This window comes from Panthera onca, chromosome E2 (assembly GCF_046562875.1).
Source record: "Panthera onca isolate mPanOnc1 chromosome E2, mPanOnc1 haplotype 2, whole genome shotgun sequence".
NCBI lineage: Eukaryota > Metazoa > Chordata > Mammalia > Carnivora > Felidae > Panthera > Panthera onca.
In genome coordinates this window covers 12706234-12728549 of record NC_138353.1, presented here as the reverse complement: position 1 = coordinate 12728549, position 22316 = coordinate 12706234, and the positions used below count along the sequence as shown (strand labels likewise).

Below are 22316 nucleotides of genomic sequence, written 5' to 3'. Positions count from 1 at the left end.
AATTTACTTTAGAATGGGGGAGCGGGGGAAGCCCCTTATCTAAGTTTGTGAATTCTGGTACAAACCTAAAAAACCTTCCAGGGGGCTATATGTAGAACAATATCCAAAGCTCACACAGAAAGGAAAACATTCAAATTCCAATAAACCAGAGCAGACAGACCTCAATGAACATATAGGACATTCAGTAGAGACCCCAGAAAAGTTATACCTTAGGAGTAGGGCTAAACTAGTCTATATCCATGCTAAAAAAATTTAAATATTCTACACTATTCTGTATTACATATTCTTAAATCTTTCCAGATAGTAGCAATGAACAACTGGAAAGTGAAATATGTATTTTTTAAATACCACTTGCAGGGGTGTGGCTGGCTGGCTTGGTTGGTGGAGCATGCTACTCTTGACCTTGGGGTTGTGAGTTCAAGCCCCACGATGGATGTAGAGACTACTTAAAAATAAAATCTTAAAATAAAATAAAATACCATGGGGCGCCTGGGTGGCTCAGTGGGTTAAGCGTCCGACTTCAGCTCAGGTCACGATCTCACGATCTGGGAGTTCGAGCCCCACATCGGGCTCTGGGCTGATGGCTCAGAGCCTGGAGCCTGCTTCCGATTCTGTGTCTCCCTCTCTCTCTGCCCCTCCCCTGTTCATGCTCTGTCTCTCTCTGTCTCAAAAATAAACGTTAAAAAAAATTTTTTTTTTAAATAAAATAAAATAAAATAAAATACCATTTGCAGGGTGCCCAGGTAGCTTAGGCGGTTAAGTGTCTGACTCTTGATATCGGCTCAGGTCATGTTCTCACGGTTGTGGGATTGAGCCCCACATCAGGCTCCGGGCTGAGTATGGAGCCTGCTTGGGATTCTCCCTCTCTCCCTCTCTCTCTGCCCCTTCAGAGAGGAAGCATATGCAAAGGGCCTGAGATGGATATGTGCCTGCCATGAATCCAAGGAACAGCCCAAAGACCAGTGTGGGTGGAGAAGAATGAGGAAAAGCAGGGCAGAACATGCAGATGAGGAGGTAGGGGAGGCCAGATGCAAAGAACCTTCAAGGCCATTTCAAGTATTTAGAATCTTTCCCTCCCTCCCTTCCTTCCCTCCCTTCTCCTTCCTTCTTTCCTCCCTCCCTCCCTCCCTCCCTCCCTTCCTTCCTTCCCTTTCTGTAAAATGGGAAAATCCATTGGAAGGCTTTAAACAGAGAAGTGACACAATCTGGCTTATATTTAAACAGATCATTCTGATACCAGGTAGGGAATAGATCACCGTGGGGCAGGGGGAGGGCCTGTTGCAATACTCCAGGTGAACAATAGTGGTGCTATATGTGTTCTTAAAAAGAGGTCCAAGTTCCCTTTTATTTTATTTTTTTAATATTTTTTAAAATTTTGGGGCGCCTGGGTGGTTCAGTCGGTTAAGCGTCCGACTTCGGCTCAGGTCATGATCTCGCAGTTCGTGGGATCAAGCCCTGCATCGGGCTCTGTGCGGACAGCCCAGAGCCTGGAGCCTGCTTCGGATTCTGTGTCTCCTTCTCTCTCTGTTCCTCCCCTGCTCACCCTCTGTCTCTCTCTCTCTCTCAAAAATAAATAAAGATTAAACAAAATTTAATATTTTTTAAAATTTTATTTATTTTGAGAGAGAGAGAACGAGCAGGGGAGGGGTAGGGAGAGAGAGAGAATCTCAAGCAGGATCCATGCTGTCATTGCAAAGCCAGATGTGGGGCTCAAACTCACGAAACCGTGAGATCATGACCTGAGCCAAAACCAAGAGTCAGACGCCCAACCGAGTGAGCCACCCAGGTGCCCCCAAGTTCCCTTTTAAATCCAAGATTGAGGGACTCTGTGGTCAGGTCACCTGGACCGTGACTCGAGAATATGATCACCTTTGCAAGCCTGGAACCTGGAGGGACAGACATGGGCTGATCGCAGATGCTTCACTATGTCACGGTTCAAAGATGTCGAAGATGGGGCAGAGCTGCAGGCAGGTGAAATCCCGCAGCACCCCCTCAAAATCAGACCTAGTGCCTGGAAGCTGTCTCCCGTTACTCATCTCACAATGGAATCGGGTGAAAGGCTGGGACAGGAAGGGATGATCTCTGCACAGTCACCCACTGGGAGGCACTACATACATCCTGTGTTCACAGAACCTTGAATTCAGCTCACTGCTTGCTGGCTGATTTGGGATCCCCGAGCGCAGCCCCTGGGCCCCTGACTTGCTCCAGGGATGCCCCCTTGATCCTGTGTCTTCACGCCATCCCTCACCAAGGCAGCCTCCTTGGGAGGCAAAGGCTGCATCGGGAATGATGCTAAGGCAGAAGGAATGACAAAACAGCACTGGGACCCCCGTGGAGCGCTATCCCACCCTCAACCACTTCGACTGCAACACAAATCGAACAGTCTGAGATAGCTTGAACTGTGTCCCCCCTCTTCCCAAATTCATATGTTGCGGTCCTAACCCCCAGGACCCCCAAAAGTGACCTTATTTAGAGACAAGGTCTTTACAGAGGCAATCAAATTAAGATGAGGTCATTAGGGTGGGGCCCAAGCCAGTATGACTGGTGTCCTTTTTTAAAAAAAAATTTTTTAATGTTTATTTATATTTAGAGAGAGAGAGCAGGGAGGGGCAGAGAGAGAGAGAGAGAGACAGAATCTGAAGCAGACTCCAGGCTCTGAGCTGTGAGCCATCAGCACAGAGCCTGATGCGGGGCTCAAACCCACGAACTGTGAGATCATGACCTGAGCTGAAGTCAGACGCTTAATGCTGGTGCCCCATGACTGGTGTCCTTATACAAAGGGGGAAACCTGCACACAAACACACATAGAGGGCAGAGGATGTGAAGACACAGGGAGAGGACAGCCAACCACAAGCCAAGGAGAGAGATCTGGGACAGATCCTTCCCGCCCACCCCTCAGAAGGAACCGACCCTGCCAGCACCTTGACTGTGGGCTTCCAGACTCCAGAACTGTGAGAGACAATACCCTTCTCCAAAACCAAAGCCTCCCAGGTGGTGGCACTTAGTTACTACGACCCCAACAAACAAATTCCCAGGCCAAGAGCCAATTTAAGATGATGTTCATGACAGAAACTAGAAGCCAGCTGTGGAACCGGGACAGAAGGCAGGACAAGTGCTAGTCAGAGGGATGGGGAGGGATGAGGGCACAGAGATAAGATTCTGGAGTTCGAAGCAGGTGGCTGTGTAGCTCCCAACCACCCTCTCTGCCCTCTGGTTCCCTCTGACCCCATTGGTCCCATACTGGCAGTTGTGACCGAACACTGGGACCCAGCCCCTCCCCCGTAGTCACACAGTGCTGCAGGGAACCGGAGCACTGTTAGAGACCGAGAGCTGTGAGCACTGGAGCCTGAGTCCTGAAAAGATGGGAGGGTGGCTCAGACCCCCAGGGCCTAAGGGACAGGGTCCTTGGGACCAGAACTACCTCTTCATATTTATATTCACTGTCCCTAATGTCTTCATTAATAACATATTAGTAATTATATTTAATACTAACTGTCCCCAATTGAAAGTTCTTAATATATGTTTACATAAAATTAAGAGCTTTTACTAACACCATTCTTACTGAGGCATTTTCTCTATTAAAAATAAATATTCATGGGGCACCCGGGTGGCTCAGTCAGGTGAGCATCTGACTCTCGATTTCGGCTCAGGTCATGATCCCAGGATCGTGGGATCGAGTCCTGTGTCGGGCTCCACGCTGGATGTGGGGCCTTCTTAAGATTCTCTTTCCGTCTCCCTCTGGCCCTCTCCCCCACTATCTCTCTCTCTCTCTCTAAAATATAATTAATTTAATTAATTAATTTAAAAAGTATTCATTTATATAGCTTTACTTCCAGAAGTAGTACCAATCCTGAAAGTTCACAAAGGGTACCTTATTTTTATGTTACATTTAGATGCTGAGAGTTGAGGTGGGTAGTGACTTGGGTTTCTGGGTCCAGGTGACAGTAGGCTGGGGGCAGGACCCCTGGGTCTGAGGGAGGAGGGGCTGGGGGTCTGGACTCCTGGGTCCAAGGGAGGAGAGAGCTGGGAATAGGGACCCCCAGAGTCCTGAGAGATGAGAAAACTCGGGGCGAGGCATCAGGGACCCCGTGTTTGAAGTGAATTTCTTGCTATCTTTTCTCTTTGCTCCTGGGGGTGGGATCAAAACCACAGTAAGCACTAAAAACTGCTTATCTCGTAAGTCTGCTCCTTGTTAAAAGGCATCAACCAAGACGGTCCCTTCGTTTACTCTCAGAACCGCCGAATGTTCCAGGGTATTCCGACCAGACAGTGTGGACAGAATAGCCAGGCTCCCCACCATCATAACAGACAGACCTCCTCCCCTGAAATCTGTGGACTCTACCCCCAGACTGGTTGCTGGGGCAAGGCTGGGACTGGCCATGGCCCTGCTGTAAGGTGCTTTATTCTTCCTGCCTCCTAATGATCCCAACCCAGCCTGTCCTGTAGTCCAGGACTTAAAGGCATCTGACACCTAATTATTTCTCATCCCATGAATCACATGCCTCTTCTTAGTGTTTTGAACGTTAAAACGTGAAATAATTAGAGCTACACTATAACCTAATGGCAGCTTTTTTTTTTTTTTTGTCCTGGATTAATCTTTGAAAACATTTTTGGGGGTGCCTGAGTGGTTCAGTCGATTAAGCATCCGACTCCGCTCATGTTGTCATCTCACAGTTGGGGAGTTGGGGCCCCACGTTGGGCTCGCGGCTGTCAGCAAGGAGCCCGCTTTGGATCCGCTGTGTCTCTCTCTCTACCCCTCCCCCACCCCCCAAAAAATAAACAAACATTAAAAAAAATTTTGGGGGGGGTGGTTTCTAAAAGGTCAGAATACTCTTCCTAATCTAGACAAATTGTTTTCGCTTCACATTTGCATTAACTGTTCCTAGTTGTTTCAGTTCTCATTGTAGTATTTTCTCGATTCAAAATAAATACTCACTTACAGAAACAGCACCAAGTCTGAAAGCACAAAAAGGGCACCTTTGCTTCTTGTTACATACATATCTGGAAAGCTTACCTATAGACGAAATAGAATTTTCAGCCAGGAACAAGAAATCTGAATGAAAGGCACGTCTTAGTCGTGGCAGTGGCACGGCCACGTGGGTCGGCCATAACGGCAATCTGCGCCTTCAGAGTTGAGGCTCATGCACACATTCGGGGATGCTGGAAGGAACCCTGAAGCCGGCATTTCTCTCTTCGGCCTTCCAGAAGGCCATGGAGGGGCCGGTGCTGTGATGCGATCAGAGGGAGGCGCCCGGGCTGGGCAGGAACCACTGCAAGTGAGGGTGATGAGCTCACGTTGCCTCCCCAGTGCCTATGGCCACCGGGTGGGTGCTGGGGCAGGAGGCAGACCATTCGGACAGGGAGAGAACTTCAGTGGGTGATGGCCAAGGGTCTGACCTCCTAGCCTGGCTGGAGAAGCAGAGATGAAAAGGGTCAACGAGGCCACTTGAGGACGGGCTGCCCACCTTGCCTCGCATGACGCGTACCACAAACACCAGCTACGTCCCTGGGCTCACACCCCGCCACCCGCCTCCCGTTTGCTCGCCGCGCGCCAGCCTGCGCCTGCGCACCTCCCAAGACGGCCTCTTCTCCGGGGCCAAGGGGGTGCGGCCTTGCTTCGGGTTCATCCAATGAGCTCATCAGATGCTTTCACATCGACCAATGGGGCTTCGAGTGACCCGCTGGGCGAAGCTGGCCCCGCCTTCCGTGCCTCCGAGAGACAAAACGAAGGCCAAGTGGAACGAGAAAGCCGTTCCGGGCCGTTCCTTCGGCTCCTTTAGGATTCTTGTGAGATTATCCAAAGCCAGGTGGAATTTGGGTCCCTTAAAGAGAAAAAGGGGGGGGGGGGGCTGGGGATCCTGGGTCCTGAGGAAGGAGGAGGGTGGGCGCCAGGACTCTTGGGCCTGAGAGGGGAGGAGGCTGGGGGCCCTGCGGGAAATGGCGGCGGCTGGAACCCAAACCCCTGGATCCCTAGATAGAACGGGGCGGGGATCTCAGAATCCCGAGTTCGGGGGGCGGGGACTGGGGGCTGAGAATCCCCGGCCTCGGGAGAACGTAGGTTTGAACCCGGCCTCCCCAGTATGCGGGAGCAGGGGCCTGTGGGCCGGGACTCCCGGATCCCGTGGTTGGAGGGTACTGGGTTGTTGACGTCCTCTGTCCTCGGGGGACAGCTGTTTGGGTCGGAGAGTTGCAGCTGCGGAAACTGAGGCGCAGTGAACGCGTTATGTGGTGCAAACTTGCAGGCTCGATCGGGACACGCCGACCCTGGAGGTCACGGTCTTCTGTAGCGCAGACGTGCCCGTACTTGCCAGACGGTCCCTGCAATCTCGTTTTCTGTGAGGCTGAAAAGCCCCCTCGTCTCTGTCAAATCACAGATCCTGAGCCGCGCTTCCAGCCCTCTCTAAAGGACGCCATGGGTACCCGTCGTGCCCAGAGTTTGTTGTTCCTCCTCCTCCTGGGAGCCCCCTCCATGGCCTGTAAGAACGGGGGGGGGGGGGGGGGGCCGGGAGGGGGAGAGCTGGTTCACAGGGGATGGATCGCTGGTAAAGGAGGGCTGACGGGGGGGGGCCCCACAGAGAAGAGCAGGCGCTCACCCAGATCTCCTTTTCTCCCCAGCGGTGCAAAACTTACATTGTCACAAGGGCGTGTTCACCAGTATAGAAGAGGACCCAAGCAGTATGTTTAACTGGACCACGGAGAAGGTTGAGAGTTGTGAGGGCGGGTCATTCTGCCAGGAATCCCTTCTGATGGTCAAAGCAGGTGAAATGAGAAAGGGCGGGAGGAGGGGTGAGTATGTCCGGATCAGTGCTGCTCCCACCCACTCCCCGAAGCCTCAGGCCCACCCTCCGCTTTCTTCCCCACCCCGTCTCCTAACAGGGGCCAAGACCGCAGTTTTGGCCACTAAGGGCTGCATCTACGATGGGACGCAGGCGGTGACGTATGTCCAGCACTCCCCACCCCCAGGCATAATCACAGTCTCCTACACCAGCTATTGTGAGGATTCCTTTTGCAACGGCAGAAAGGACCTCAAGGAGCTCTGGAGGCCGGCGGAGACCCTAGAAGCCTCGAGAGGTGAGAGACGGGGACTCGGAGAAACTATCTGAGCCCCTGCAAAGATGGTTTTGCCTCCTTTTTCTGTGTCCTCATTTGGCTCAGGCCCTTGGGGGGCCACACACAGAAAAAGAACCTCAGACCTTCCGCCAGGCTTTTTCTAAATGGTTACCTTGGGGTCTAAACGCTGCTCGGAGCACCGGGACATCAACGAAGTCTGGGGTATAAGTTGGCTTTTGTGTTTGTTTATTAATTTTTTTTAATGTTTATTTATTTTTGAGAGACAGAGAGAAACAGCGTGCGAGCGGGGGAGGGGCAGAGGGAGAGGGAGACACAGAATCTGAAGCAGAATCTGCAGCTGACAGCTCAGAGCCCCATGAGGGTCTCGAGCTCAGGAACAGTGAGATCATGACCTGGCTGCTTAAGCGACTGAGCCACCAGGTGCCCCATGACTTTTGTATTTATTAAGCAATAAAGTGTCAGTGGAGGTTTCTGAGCAGGGCGGGGTGGCCTAATCAGTCTGGCAGTTACTGCTTCCCCAGTTCCCCAATGTGGCCAATGTGGCCAATGTGGCCGGGGGCCTATAGCAATCTGGCCCTGCCTGCTCTCAGCTCACTTCCTTCTCTCTCCTCCCCCTTTACTGTGGTCCAGTGGGGGGAGGGGGGCTGGTATTCAAAATGCTTAAGTGTAGATACGGTCCTGGCCCAACCAGAATGGGTGCTGGCCATAAAGATGGGCCCAGCCCTCCTGTGCCTACCAACCGAATGCCAGCCCTGCAGTGTCTCCCAGTCCCGGAAAGCCACCCGGCTGGCTCCCACCTCCGGGCCTTTGTCCTCGCCGATTCCTTTGCTACCCCACCCACCCCTCCACTTTCACGCAGCTAACTAACCTCTGTTCACCCTTCACCTCAACTCAGGTGTCCGCTCTGTGAAAATACTCGGCAAATTGTTCCGGAGAGTTAGGTTGTCCTCCATTCCTTTGCCATCATACCTTGGACGCAGTGCCTACTGAGATGTATTATAATTCCTGTCACATCCTTCTCCTTCTAGACAAGGGTCCTCGATGGCAGGAACCGTGTCCTTTTCATCTCTGTCTCCACACCCAAGCACACAGTTTGGAAGTCACGTTGGATGGGTTCTGACAGCGAAGAAAAACAGTTGGAGAAGCCAGCGGCTGGGGGGGGCGGGGGTACGGGGTGGGGGGAGGTTGCAGTGATAGGTCGTGACTGCTGTGGTGTCAGCAGCAAAGACTTGGGAAAGGGAGGGAAGCAAGAAGAGACAACTCCAGAGGCCGGACACACCCTGATTGTCCCTCTGTTTCCCCTCCAGCTCCCAGTACATCAGTACCCTTCTACTGCCCAACCTGTGTGGCTTTGGGGACCTGTCTGACTGCTCCTTCCCTTCCCTGTCCCAATGATACAACTCAGTGCTACCAAGGAAGACTTCAGATCACTGGAGGTAAACTGAGCATCTGGTGGTTTCAGAGGCTGGAAACCCAGACATCTGAGTGCATCCAAGAGGTTCTGATACTCAGGGTTCTAGGAATGAGGGAGGAATGATTCCTCTCTGATTTCCCAAAACATCTATGTGTCTCCCCGACCTTTCTTCTTCCACAGGAGGCCTCAATTCTTTTTTGGAGGTGAAAGGTTGTACATCCATAACTGGTTGCAGGCTGATGGCTGGGTTCTTTACCATAGGGCCCATGTGGGTGAAGGAAGTTTGTCCGTACCAGTCTCTCCCTCAACCCCGAAAGACTGAAAATGGGGCCACCAGGCTTCCTGTTTCAGTTTGGAGGTTCGAGCTGCTGCTGCTGCTGTTACTGCAATAACTAACTTGTCCATTGTTCCTGTGGAGACACTTCTGGTCCTGGATCACAGGACACCTCTTTTGACCGGGAGCCTTCTGACTGCTGGTCACCAACAAGTTGAGATTTGAAGAAAGGAGCGTTCTTGTGGTTGTGTTTTATATTTCTAATAAAGTTTCTACTGTAATTTGTGTGTACCTCAAGCCTAGAAGTGGAATTTTAGTGCTGAAAGGGCCCTTAAAATTCATTGTATCCAACCCACACGTTTTGCAGAAAGGGAGGCAGAGATCTGGAAAACTTTAGTGAGTTTCTCACACGGATGTAGCTCTGGGCAGAGCAAGACCAGAACTTTGATACTTCGACCTAAAGTCTGGTTTTGCTTTTGCTTTATTGGTCACCTTCTCTTGCTGGCTGGGCAAGAGATAGGCATCAGACTCCTCCAGAGCACTCCCGGCCCAACCTTACGGCCACAGTTGGCTGTTTTGGTTCTAACATTTCCCTGGCAGGTATAGCAGAATTTGAAAAATCAGACTCCAAATTCTTCCGTTACATAACGGGCCCCCTCTCCTATGTCCTGTCTCTTGCCCCTTTACATCATCCCTTCCCTTCTCTGCTGCCTACGTGATCATCCTCAGTGGGCAGAGGGAACGCAGGAGGCAGCTGGGGCCCAGCAGGGTATGAGGACTGGGGGCCTGGGACTCTTAAGACTTGTTTTGAGCTTCTCATGCTTGTTTATTTATTACTCAAGAACACATAAAACCCATCTTATAAAAGACTCCAATGACATAGGAGCTTATAGAGAAAAGTAAAAAGGTGGGGTAAGGGTAAGGAGGAACAGATATTTATTGTTTTATTTGAATAGCTTTATCGAGGCTTAATTGACATAGTCAATTGCACCAGGGGTGGAAGGAGACTTAATGTGAACGATTGACCCCTCCCACAAAGGACAGGGGAGTCTGGCCATAGTATAGTCCAGCCAAGTTCTTTCTAGAAAGTTCTCTGGTTCTAAACCAACTCTTTTTGAGTTAGAGCCCCACTCCAGCTAATTCTTCATCTTTGTCACTAGGCCTCCAGCTCCCCATTGTGTCAGTTTGCCAGTTTGCAGAAGAAATCACAAACAACTCAAATTTGTTCATGAGGGGATTTAAGAGTTTCTGAACGATAAGTATTCAGAGCCATGGCTGGCAAACGCCATCTAGAACAAAAAAAATAAAAATAAAGAAAATAAAAAACAAAAAAGCCAAGTAGACGTTTCCCATAGGACAATGGCTTTCTGATGGCACTGAAGACAGTTACAGGAGAAATCCCTGAGTGGATGGAAGAATGACACCATTTTCTAAAAGCTGGCCTGTGGATTATTCTGGTATCTTGCAAATTATATGTATCATATGCCACAGAACTTCAGGCAGCATGAGCAAATTTCTCAGGGCACAAACCCAAGTGTGTAAACTTTCCAATAACATATTTAGGTAAATATACATAATATAAGAATATTACAATATATTATTTATTTTTAGGATACCTTTGTTTATCACGATCCCTCATCCAACCCAGAGGTAGGCAGAAACTCAACCAGTTTGAATAAACTCAGCCGCCCCGGGGTTTTCTCCAGTCACTTCCAATTTCAGCTCCGTCAGTTCAGGGCTTTCTCCCTTTCTACCCTCCTCACCCAGGGCGTGGCTACAGGACTGGTGGGAAGGAGGTGACGGTCTGGTTTTCGCCTCTCTGCTGCTCATGTCCAAGTTCCTGCAGTTGCCTGGCAGCTGGCTCTCGTTCCTGTTGGTGCCCACCGGGAACCTCCAAACCTGTCTGGGCACCGATGGGCACCCACGCCGGTCCCCTCGGCTCTGTCATCCCTTTCGGCTACGTCGGGGTCTCTCCCAACGGCTTTCGAGTGCCACTGCGGTGCTTCAGGAGCATAGGAAACTTTCGGAGTGGTAGGTATGTCCCTAATCTTGACTGTGGTAAGAGAAGAGCTTTCAAGGTATACACAGGTCAAAAGTCATCGAGTGTTATGCTCTGAATATATGCAGTACACTGCTTGGCCATCACGCCTCCATAAAGTTGTAAAAACCAAAAGGAAAGCAAGCACAAACCGTCACACGGTAATAACAGTTTGTTTCTCAGTCCTTCCTTAAATTACCATTTCTTGACAAGTGAGAGCAGAGATGGAGGAGAGGGCTGTTACACCAAGAAAATTAACTCTGTGTCCGCTGGCCTGCCAGATGCCAATCCATCCCGTTCCTTCCTACCGTCCCCAGTGAGTCAACTGGCTTCTTCGCAACACAGGAAAATCTCCCGGATGTTGTCCACTTCTCTGCTCTCAAAGCCAGCGTCGGCCTGGCCTCGGGAGGCGACCACAGCTCGCTCTCCGCCGAAGGGCTCCCTTCTGTGAATCGGCAGCACTTCCTTGCGTCGATTCCTCCTTAACCTTCCGTCGGCCGTGGGGAACGCTGCGCGGTATCTCGGCATTTCTTGGTGCCGTCCCAGAACTGAAGGTCCTCCATGTGCTCCCACATCCTAGGCCAAAACCGTAATCTCGACGTGTGTCCAGCCTGAGAACGTGGAGTCTCTGGTCCTAATCAACTATCACTCGCCGGTGTTTTGCTTCTGTGCCTTCGGCATCACGCGATCACATGCTACTTTTCCTTGTCGTCAGCGCCAACCAATCTCCTTTAAAAGCCCCTTCATCAGGGGCGCCTGGGTGGCTCAGTCTGTTAAGCGCGACTTTGGCTCAGGTCATTATCTCATGGCTCGGGAGTTTGAGCCCCAAGTCGGGGCCTCTGCTGTCAGGGGTGGAGCCCATTTCGGATCCTCTGTCTCCCTCTCTCTGCCCTTCCCCCGCTCTCGTGTGTGCACACACACGCTCTCTCTCTCTCTCAAAAATAAACATTAAAAAATTTTTTTAATTAACAAAAAATTGAAGTCCTTTCATCAGTTTATAACTTCACACTTGCCCACTGCCTTCTTCTCCATTATTTACTGTTACTACTCAGTTACCTGGCTCTCTCTCCTTAACCACCTCCCCTCTACTGACCTTTTTCTTTCTGTCCTCTTCCTCATTGTCATCACAAGTCCATTGAAAATACTGTACCATGGAATAGTACTTGGCAATGAGAAAGAATGAAATCCTGCCATTTGCAGCAATGTGGATGGAACTGGAAAGTATTAGGCTGAGTGAAATACGTCAGCCGGAGAAAGACAGATGTCATATGTTTTCACTCATATGTGGATCTTGAGACACTTAACAGAAGACCATGGGGTAAGGGAAGGGGGAAAAAATAGTTACAAACAGAGAGGGAGGGAGGCAAATGACAAGAGACTCTTAAATACAGAGAACAAACTGAGAGTGGATGGGGAGGGGGGGAATGGGTGATGGGCATGGAGGAGGGCGCTTGTTGGGATGAGCACTGGGTGTTGTATGTGGGTGACAAACCACAGGAATCTACCCCAAAAACCAAGAGCACACTTCACACACTGTATGTTAGCCAGTCTGACAATAAATTATATTAAAAAAATAAAAATAAAAAATAAATATGGAAGGGGCTGTTAAAGTAGAAAGAAAAGAAAAGAAAAAAGAAAAGAATGTACCAACCTTGAAATGTCAATTAAATGCCTCCCACATTGAACAACTATAATATAAAGGAAGAGAGTAATAGGATCTGTATGGTGGTAAAATTTCTACATTATGCTTGAAATGGTAAAATTCTGATTCTAAAGAGATTGTGAAAAGTTAAGTATGAATATTCTACTCCCTTGAGCAATCACTAGAAATATGACACAAGGTTAATTATTAATGACCAATTATTATAAAAGACCAGTAAGTTAAAATTACAAGAGACCTATTATTAAAAGATCAATAATCAGAATAGATTAAAAACATGAGCCAACCATAAACTGTCTATAAGAAATCATTGCAAATACAATGATGCAGGTAGGAGAGAAGCAAAATGATAAAATGCTACACTTGTACTTCTACCTCAAATGGAGTAACAGGGACTGGATTTATTTTCCTACATAAAATAGCCAAAAAAGCAGAGAAAATACATGAAATAATAATTTTCTTTTTTTTTAAAAAATTTTTTTTTTTTTTACGTTTATTTATTTTTGAGACAGAAAGAGACAGAGCATGAACAGGGGAGGGGCAGAGAGAGAGGGAGACACAGAATCAGAAGCAGGCTCCAGGCTCTGAGCCATCAGCCCAGAGCCCGACGCGGGGCTCGAACTCGCGAACCGCGAGATCATGACCTGAGCTGAAGTCGGACGCTCAACCGACTGAGCCACCCAGGCGCCCCAATAATTTTCTTTTAAAACATTTTTTTAGTGTTTATTTTTGAAAGAGAGAGATAGACAAGAGAGAAATGGAGACACAGAATCCGAAGCAGGCTCCAGGCTCTGAGCTGTCGGCACAGAGCCTGATGCGGGGCTCGAACCCACAAGCCATGAGATCATGAGCTGAGCCGAAGATGGACGCTTAACTGAGCCACCCAGGCACCCTGAAATAACAATTTAAAAACAACAAAGGACAGTAATCCTTGAGAAATGGGAAAGGAAACAAGGCAAACCCTATCAATTACATCAACTTTCTATCTTGAGAGTTTCCAGGCCATGGTACGGGGAGCGAGAACTCAGGGGGTGCCTGGCTCTCTGTCTGAGTTGAGGATAATCCAGAACTCAGAATCTAAGGAAATCGAGGCAGCTAGAGTTTGCAGGACAGAATGCCACTGCGGAGAGAACAATGTAGAGAGAGAACTCTGGAGATCCGCAGAGGGTCCCCCTTGACCATGCAGCTGAGTGCTAATCATCACATATGTGTGAGAAAACTAGCAGGACTGGGGTGAAAACAACCTGAAAGGATCAGACATGAGTCCTGGCACTCACGTAGGGCAGGGAATAACGACTGTTGCCAGAGTATTGAATTGAATTGATTCATAACCTCTGATTTGCCAGAACTGAAATATTCATAACCCCTGGGGCACTGGACTCAGGAACCTCTTGCCTCAGTAACAGAAATAATTAGCCCCAGGCAAGCAGTGTTCCAGACCTGCCTAACAAATCATAAAAGCAAGACCCAAAAGTATCAAACTGTTTCCAAATAGCTACACCGAATTCTAGAACAAGGGTCAAGAAGACTTACAGGTACACAAAAATATTTAGCACCAAACAAAGGTAAAATTCACAATGTCCATGCTGCTATTAGTTATAAGAAAGCTGGAGTGGCTCTTTTACTATTAGCAAAGTGTATTTCACACCAGAGAACACTATCAAGGATAAAGAAGGTCATCTCATACGAAAAACAAGTCAATTCATCACAAGGACGTAACTATTAAAGAGGTATGTCCTCGGTAATAGAGTTTTAAATCCATGAAACAAAAACTGAAAGAATCGCCGGGCACTTATCCCAGAGAAAGGAAAATTTATGTCCCTCCCAAATCCTGTACGTGATTGATCATAGAAGCTTTGCTTGTAATAGTCAAAACACCTTCTAATAGGTAGATGTTAAACAACCTCAGTAATTAAAAAGGAACTACAGAGGGACGCCTGGGTGGCTCGGTCGGTTGAGCGGCCGACTTCGGCTCAGGTCATGACCTCGCGGTCTGTGGGTTCGAGCCCTGCGTCGGGCTCTGTGCTGACAGCTCAGAGCCTGGAGCCTGTTTCGGATTCTGTGTCTCCCTCTCTCTGACCCTCCCCCGTTCATGCTCTGTCTCTCTCTGTCTTAAAAATAAATAAACGTTAAAAAAAATTTTTTAAAAGGAACTACAGATACACACAACAACTTGGGTGGATCTCAAAGGCATTAGGCGGAATGGAAAAAGTCAATCTCAAAAGGTCACATATTATACAACTACACTTATGTAACATTCTTGAAATGGCAAAATTGTTGAGAAGAGGTCTATTTTATTTCACTGAATATATCCAAAATATTGCCATTTCTACATGTCATATAAAAATTTAATGAGATGTTTTGCATCCTTGTCATACTAAGTCTTAAAAATGCAGTATTTTACATTCATCCTAATTTGGATTTGCCCACATATCAAGCGCTCACTATCTGTAGGTGACTAGTGGCTACCACAATGGACAACAAAGGTCTAAGCAATAGGAAATATCTATTCAAATCTGTTGCCCATTCTTTACTGTGGTGCTTGTTTTATTTTATTTTTTAATGTTTATTTATTTTTGAGAGAGGGAGGGACAGAGCACTAGCGGGGGAGGGTTAGACAGAGAGGGAGACACAGAATCCAAAACAGGCTAGAGGTTCTGAGCTGTCAGCACAGATCCTGACTTGGGGCTTGAAACCACAAACAGTGAGATCATGACCTGAGTCAAAGTCAGACGCTTAACTGACTGAGCCACCCAGGCGCCCTGATCTACTGGTAATCTTATTGAGAATCCTTTGCATTGGTGATTTGCTTCTCTTGGTGCTTTCAAGATTTTCTCTTTGTCTTTGACTTCTGAATGCTTGGTTATAATGTGTCTCAGTGAGGGGCTCTTTAAGTCCATTTTATTTGGAGTTTATTGAGCTTCTGGGATGTTTATATTCATGTCTTTCATCAAAATTTGGAAAGTTTTCAGCCACAACTTGGAAACAACCCAAATGTCCATCAGTATTTCTTCAAATATTCTTACTACTTTCTCTCTCTCTCCTTCTTTTGGGACTCCCACAACATGTGTATTTATTCACTTGCTGGTATCCCACAGGACTCTTAGGTCCTGTTTACTTTTCTTCAACCTTTTTTTTTTTCCTGTCTCAGACTTGAAAATTTCCATTATCCTACACTCAAGTTCATTGGTTCTTTCTTCTGCCTACTCAAATTTGTCTTTGAATCCCTCTACTGAATTTCTCATTTCAGTTATTGTAACTTTCAGCTGCAGAATTTCTTTTTGGTTTCTTTTTAGGTTTTCTATCTCTTTATTGATATTTTCATTTTGTTCCCATGCTCTCTTCTTGACTTCCTCCACATCCTCCTTTAATTCCTTGAGCATTTTTAACACAGTTAAAGTCTTTGTCTAACATATCTGCCATTAGGTCCTTTTTGAAGACAGTTTCTGTTGGTTTATTGTTGCTCCTTTGAGTACCACATTATCCTGTTTTTTTTGTATGCCCTGTGATGTTTTGTTGTTGTTGTTCAACACTGGACATTTGAGTCTAATAATATGGCAACTCTGGATATCAGATTCTCCCCTTTCGTAGGGTTTGTTGTTTTTATTGTTTTTGTTTATATATATTTTTATTGTTGCAGATTGTCTCTTTGCTGAGGGTCAGCCTGAGGTGTAAACTCTAGGTCCTCTTGTGTCTTTTCTGAGGCTTTCCTTGGGCATGTAATATTCCCCATATATGTAGTTGTTTTTTGAATATCCTAGTCTTCTTTTTTTAAGTTTATTTATTTATTTTGAGAGAGAGAGAGAGAGAATGAACAAGGGAGGAACAGAGATAGAGACAGAGAGAGGGAGAGAGAATCCAAAGCTGGCTCCACACTGTCAGCTCAGGGCCCGATGTGGGGCTTGAACTCGTAAACCATGAGATCATGACCTGAGCCAAAACCAAGAGTCAAAAACTTAACCATCTGAGCCACCCAGGTGCCCCTGAATATCCTAGTCTAATGTCAAGCTCCCAAAGGGGAAAAAGTGAAAATGAAGGGAGGAGGAAAGGTGTCAGCCCTTCACATCCCCCAGAAGTCACTTCAGCGGGAGAGAAAGGGGCTTACGACAAAAGGGAGGTGCAACAACGATGACTGCCCGTCTCTTTTGTCTGCAATTTTCATTTTGTTCACACGCTCTCTTCCTGACTTCCTCCACATTCCTTGAGCATCTTTAAGACAGTTAAAGTCTTTGTCTAACATATCTGCCATTAGGTCTTTTTTGAAGACAGTTTCTGTTGGTTTATTTTTTCTCCTTTGACTACCACATTATCAGAAGCAGCAATCAGCGATCAGAGCACAGACCCCCAATATTTGGAGAACAGAGCCCTTATTGCCCACACTGGCTCCCACAGCTGCATACAAGTTGCTCCAGAAACACACGCACAACAGCCCGTCACATGGCTAGGAGTGGTGGATGGGTAGCCGAGACTGTGCTGAGAACTAAAACTGGCCAAACTTAACCACAATTTACCCTCCAAGCCCTCCCCTGGAAGTTGAAAGCCTTCAACGGACTCTGCAGAGTTCCAAAATCGTATCAGACAGATTCTGCCGGTGCAATTGTAGTCTAGATGGAGAGACAGATTCCTGGTGCTTCCTATTCTTCCATCTTCCCACTGTTAGGCTTATGTTTTTTAAGTTTTATTTATTTATTTTGAGAGAAAGAGAGGGCCCGAGCATGTGCTCAGGGGAGGGGCAGAGAGAGAGAATCCCAAGCCAGCTGGGCACTGGGCACTGTCAGCGGGAGCCTGAGGTGGGGCTCGATCTCACAAACCATGGGATCATGACCTGAGCCAAAATCAAGAGTCAGTCACTTAACCGACTGAGCCACCCAGGCGCCCTGGTTTGTCATATTTTTTGTAAGCTTAGATCAACAGTCCTAACTACCACGTTAAAGGGCATTCGTGGGGCAAAGGAATGTGTTAAGTGACACCAAATGTATACAATCACCAAATTCCAGACTGTGGGAACTCTGCACAATGACTTGGCTTTGTAAAAAATTATGTTTACAGGAGAGAAAAAAAAAAAAAAGATGGGAAGCCATAACTTAAAAGAGACTTGAACACACAAAACCGAGTGCAATGTGTGGACCTCATTTGGAGCCTGACTTGAAAACCCAGGAAAAATATTTTTATGAGACCAAAAAGGAAATCTGTTAATTGACTGGCTATTTAACCATCTTAGGTATTTTAAATTCTATTAGATGTAAGAACTGAAACCACGTATTTCAACATGACAATGGTTTGTTCCCAGAAAGTCTTGCCTAGAAGGAAAAGGCTGTAAAAGCTCACTTATCAGACAACAGCTTGTTTATCAAGACTGTTTCAAGACCCCCATTTGTTGTGTTCACTAATCCTAAACTTGTTTTTTTTTTTTTTTTTAATGTTTAACGTTTATTTTTGAGAGAAACAGAGTGTGAGCAGGGGAGGGGCAGAGAGAGAGACAGACACAGAATCCGAAGCAGGCTCTGGGCTCTGAGCTGCCGGCACAGAGCCCGATGGGGGGCTCGAACCCACGAACCGTGAGATCATGACCTGAGTCGAGATCAAGATGCTTAACTGACCGCACCACCCAGGTGCCCCTAATCCTAAACTATTCTGTCCCAATCCTTGCCTAATCCTAGCCAGTTTCTTGCTATGAAGAGCCTGCCTCAATCAGCCTTACTTGACTTTGCCTTCTGTGGCACCACTGAGACTCTGGTGGTCTTTGTAAGAGGGTCAACTGTGAACCGGTATAATAGTTTTTTGTGCCACGTTTATTTTAAAAAGGGGAAGTTTATCTCCTCGAAGGCATATATTGAAGGATTTACGTATTTAATGAAAATAAGACTGAGACTTGCTTCAGTACCATATGGGAGCGAGAACGGGTGGAGCATAGAGAAAATGAAATTGACCATAAGGTGATCATTATTGAAGCTTGTTGGTAGCTACATGGGGTCTCCTACACTCCTTTTGTCTACTTACGTACATGTTTGAAATTGTCTGTAATAAAAAGGTTTATTCAGTGTGCTACTCAGACCACAACATTGGAGTTACGCTTAATCATCTCTTCTCCTCCTATGATGTGGCCAATCCATTAGCATATCCTACAGATATTCAGAATTCCTCTAGAACCTGACCATTTCGCATTACCTCTGCTTCCCCGCCCAAGCACCACCATTTCCCCCCTTGATTATTGCAATAGTTAATGGTCTCCATGCTTTAGCCCTTGCCCTTCCTCAACCCCATTCTGTTCTCAACACAGCAGCCAGAGTGATCCTTTAAAAAAATAAGTCTAGGGGCACCTGGGTGGCTCAGTCGGTTGAGCGTCCGTCGGCTCAGGTCACGATCTTGCGGTTCGTGGGTTCGAGCCCCGCATCGGGCTCTGTGCTGACAGCTCAGAGCCTGGAGCCTGCTTCAGATTCTGTGTCTCCCTCTCTCTGCCCCTCCCCCACTTGTGCTCTGTCTCTCAAAAATCAATAACCATTAAAACAATTTTTAAAACTTCTCCTCAAAACATTGCAATGGCTCTCCCTCTCACTCAAAGTCAAAGTTCTTACAATGGCCTACAAGGTCCTACACTCTCTGTCCCCCCACGCTTTGTCTCTCTGACTTCACCTCCTAAGTCACACCCTTTGGGCCACTTCAGTCACAATGGCCGCCATCCTGTTCCACCAATGCACCAGGCATGCTCCCACCTCAGGACATTTGCACTTACTGCTCCTTCTGGTCTATGATGCCACCTCCTTCAGGTCTTTACACAAATGTCCCCTTCTCAATGAGGCCTTTTCTGACCCCCGCCCCTCATTTAAAATTGCAAACATCCTGTCTCCCCACCCAGACACTCCCTCTTCCCCATCTTTTTTTTTTTTTCTTTTGTACTCATTGCCATTATACATCATGCTTGTTTACAGTACTGTCTCTTTCCTTAAAACAAGCCCCACAAGAGCAGGGATTTCTGTCTGTTCTGTTCCCTCCTGTAGCCCCAGTGACTAGAAAGGGCCTGGAACAGAATAAGTGCCCAGTCAATATTTATCCAATGACTTTGGTCACTAGTGTCTTCTGTACAGTGTCCTCGGCCACTGCACTATTCCTCCGGGGTTAAAACTTAGCCGTTAGGTCCCGATGGGATAATTAGGGAAAAAAGTCTTGATTTTTTTTTTAATGTTTATTTTTGAGAGAGAGAGAGAGCACAAGTGAGGGAGGGGCAGAGAGGGGGACAGAGGATCCTAAGTGAGCTCTGCACTAAAAGCAGAGAGCCCGATGCAGGGCTCAAGCTCAACTGTGAGATCATGACCTGAGCTGGAGTCAGACACTTAACCAACTGAGCCACCCAGGCATCCCGAAAGTCTTTATTAAAAAAAAAAAATAATAATAATAATTATATATATATATACACACACATATACATATATATACATATATGTATATATATGTATATGTATATATATGTATATGTGTGTGTATATATATACACACACATGTGTGTATATATATACACACACATATATATATATATATATATGTGTGTGTGTGTGTATATATATACATATATATCCTAAGGGAAGAGAGGTAGGGTCCTAGCCCAGCAGTCTGTGTAAATGACGCTCTCTGGGAGCCAGAGTCTGTGAAGGGTGCTGCTGGGGCCAGGCCCTTGGACCATGGCATCACCCGTAAATCGTCCAGTGTGCTGGGAGACTGGAAAAAGTGTGCACTTTCTCCTCCTAGGAATGCACAAAATGCAAACGAAACAATAAGTTACTTTGGCAGCTTTACAAACAAGGGAAGGCGATAGGCAGAAATGAGCAAACTTTGTTCAAGGCACACTTTTAAAGCAGCATTTGAGTTTCTGGGCATGTCTTCAGACAGATGCCTCCGACTTCTGCCTCTTTTTAAAACGCCGACATACTTAACGTCACGAAATCAAAAATACCAGTGTGCACTTTGGAACGACCGTTTGGCAGGACCTACCAAGACTATACATATGGGTGCCTTATGACCTACCAATTCCACATCTGGGTATATCCCCAAGAAAAGTGATTGCGTATATCCACGTACAAGAATGCCCACGGCAGTTCTATTCATAATAGCTAAAAACTAGAAACAGCCCAAATGTCCACCACCGACAGACGTGGGAAATAAATGCGGTATATTCGTAAAATGAAACGCTTCCCGGCAATTTTTTAAAAATAACAATACTGCCGTATGCAACAACATGGTGCACCCTCACGACATAATGTTGAAAGAAGCCAGAGACAGAAGAATACATAATTGTATGATTCCTTTTATATAAATGCCAGAAACAAGCAAACCCAATTCATGGTGAGAGAAATCAGAAAGTGGCTAGCTCTGGATGGTGTTGACTAGGAGGGGGCACGAGGGAACCTTCTAGAATATTAGAATATTCTAGTGGTGCCCGGGTGGCTCAGTGGGTTTTCCACTCTGGATTTCGGCTCAGGTCACGATCTCGTGGTTTGTGAGATAGAGCCCCACAGCAGTGTGGAGCCTGTTTCTGAGTCTCTCTCTCTCTCTCTCTCTCTCCCTCTCTCTGCCCCTCCCCCACTCACACTTGCTCTCTCTCAAAATAAATAAACAAAATTAAAGAAAAGGAAGATTCTATATCTTGACCCAGGTGGTAATTACATACATATATACACATATGTATGTACATGTATACAATTACCTAAATTCCTTGAGCTGCACACCTCAGCTTTGTGCTTTAAGTCATAGCCCAATAAAAAAGTTAAAATTCTTAAAAATTATAAAGAAAATAGAATAAATGGCTGCTACTGTTAGTACCTTCAAGACCTGAAGCACCAGAATGCAGGGCTGGCCTGGTGAGGTATACCCGTGGAGAACAGGGCCAGGTTCTAGGATCCCCTCTCTCTCCACAAGGTGGCTCTCTCCCCTCAAGTCTCCTTCCCGATCCTCTGGGGAAAACTCAGGAAATCTCCCAGGAAGAGGAGGAGTGTGTGCTCTGGAAACCACAGTGTGGGACCTGGGACAAGAATGCTGCGTAATGACCCCGGCGGTCTCACTACAGAAGAGTATAGCCCTTTCAAAGCAAAGCCTCGAATCCCAGTTCCGCCATTTTCTAGCTGTGTGGCCTTGGGAATGTTCCTTAATTTCTCTATGCCTCAGTTTCCTCATTGGTACAGTGGAAATAATAATAGTGCATACCTCGTGGCGTGGTTGGTGGTGGTGGTGCTGTTATTGTTGTTGGCGTGAAGCGGGTTCACCCTCACGGAACTCTCAGAACCTCACCCGGCACAGAAGAGGTCAATGTCATTACCTGAGTTAATATTAAGAGACAAAATGTCAGTAACGGATAGGGGAACACCTGGTATCTCACTTCCTCGGGGACCAAGCAGGTACTGGAGACCTGGCTGAGCTGGAGATGAAGAGAGCCTGTTCTGGCTTCTGTGGTCTTTTCTAGAACCTGATGACCTACTCACGGTGGCCCCAGCGAGTACCGGTCCAGATCTGTGGCTCAGAGGGTTTGGCTGGTCTTTCTGTAGCTCTCAGAGCTCTGCACCTCAGCATGGGAAGCAGAATAACGGTCCCCCCCAAAAGATTTCTACACCCCCATCCCCTCTGGACCTGTGAATATGGTACCTTACAGGGCAAAAGCGACATTGTCAGTGTCGTTAAGTACCTTGAGACGTGGAAGTTATCCTGGATTACCAAGAAAGATCCAAGGTAATCACCTGGGTCCTTATAGGAGGGAGGCAGGAGGATCAGAGTCAGAAAAGTGAAAACGAGAACAGACACAGAAGTCAGAGTGATACGGCTAGGAGCCAGGGAACACAGGCCGATGCTGGACACTGGAAAACACAAGGAGCGG

The 22316-nt window shown here is 47.1% G+C and overlaps 2 protein-coding genes across 7 annotated transcripts in view; one reads left to right on the top strand and one right to left on the bottom strand.

The window, feature by feature from the left end:
* Nucleotides 1-21761, bottom strand: part of CD177 (CD177 molecule) — a 34907-nt gene extending 13146 nt beyond the window's left edge. Inside the window, exons 1-2 of one of the 4 annotated variants that reach the window (XM_078438367.2) lie at nucleotides 5571-5661; nucleotides 5015-5270 (exon numbers count right to left, since the gene is read on the bottom strand). The gene's annotated coding sequence lies outside the window, so the exon portion shown is untranslated. Of the gene's footprint in view, nucleotides 1-5014; nucleotides 5410-5570; nucleotides 5662-21652 lie in introns of those variants that run through there. The other 3 variants (XM_078438365.2, XM_078438366.2, XM_078438368.2) reach the window with 3 other exon arrangements.
* Nucleotides 5700-9050, top strand: TEX101 (testis expressed 101). 3 transcript variants are annotated; one of them, XM_078438371.1, is made up of 6 exons: nucleotides 5700-5807; nucleotides 6375-6476; nucleotides 6616-6759; nucleotides 6877-7071; nucleotides 8379-8507; nucleotides 8666-9050. In XM_078438371.1, the coding sequence occupies exons 2-6, from the start codon at nucleotides 6413-6415 to the stop codon at nucleotides 8875-8877; spliced, it is 744 nt and encodes a 247-aa protein (XP_078294497.1). In that variant the 5' UTR covers nucleotides 5700-5807; nucleotides 6375-6412; the 3' UTR covers nucleotides 8878-9050. The 3 variants fall into 3 exon arrangements, with proteins under 3 accessions (XP_078294497.1, XP_078294498.1, XP_078294496.1); XM_078438372.2 differs by having other exon boundaries at nucleotides 5701-5807; nucleotides 6243-6476; XM_078438370.1 differs by lacking the exon at nucleotides 5700-5807 and having other exon boundaries at nucleotides 6064-6476.
* Nucleotides 21762-22316: the final 555 nt, after the last annotated feature.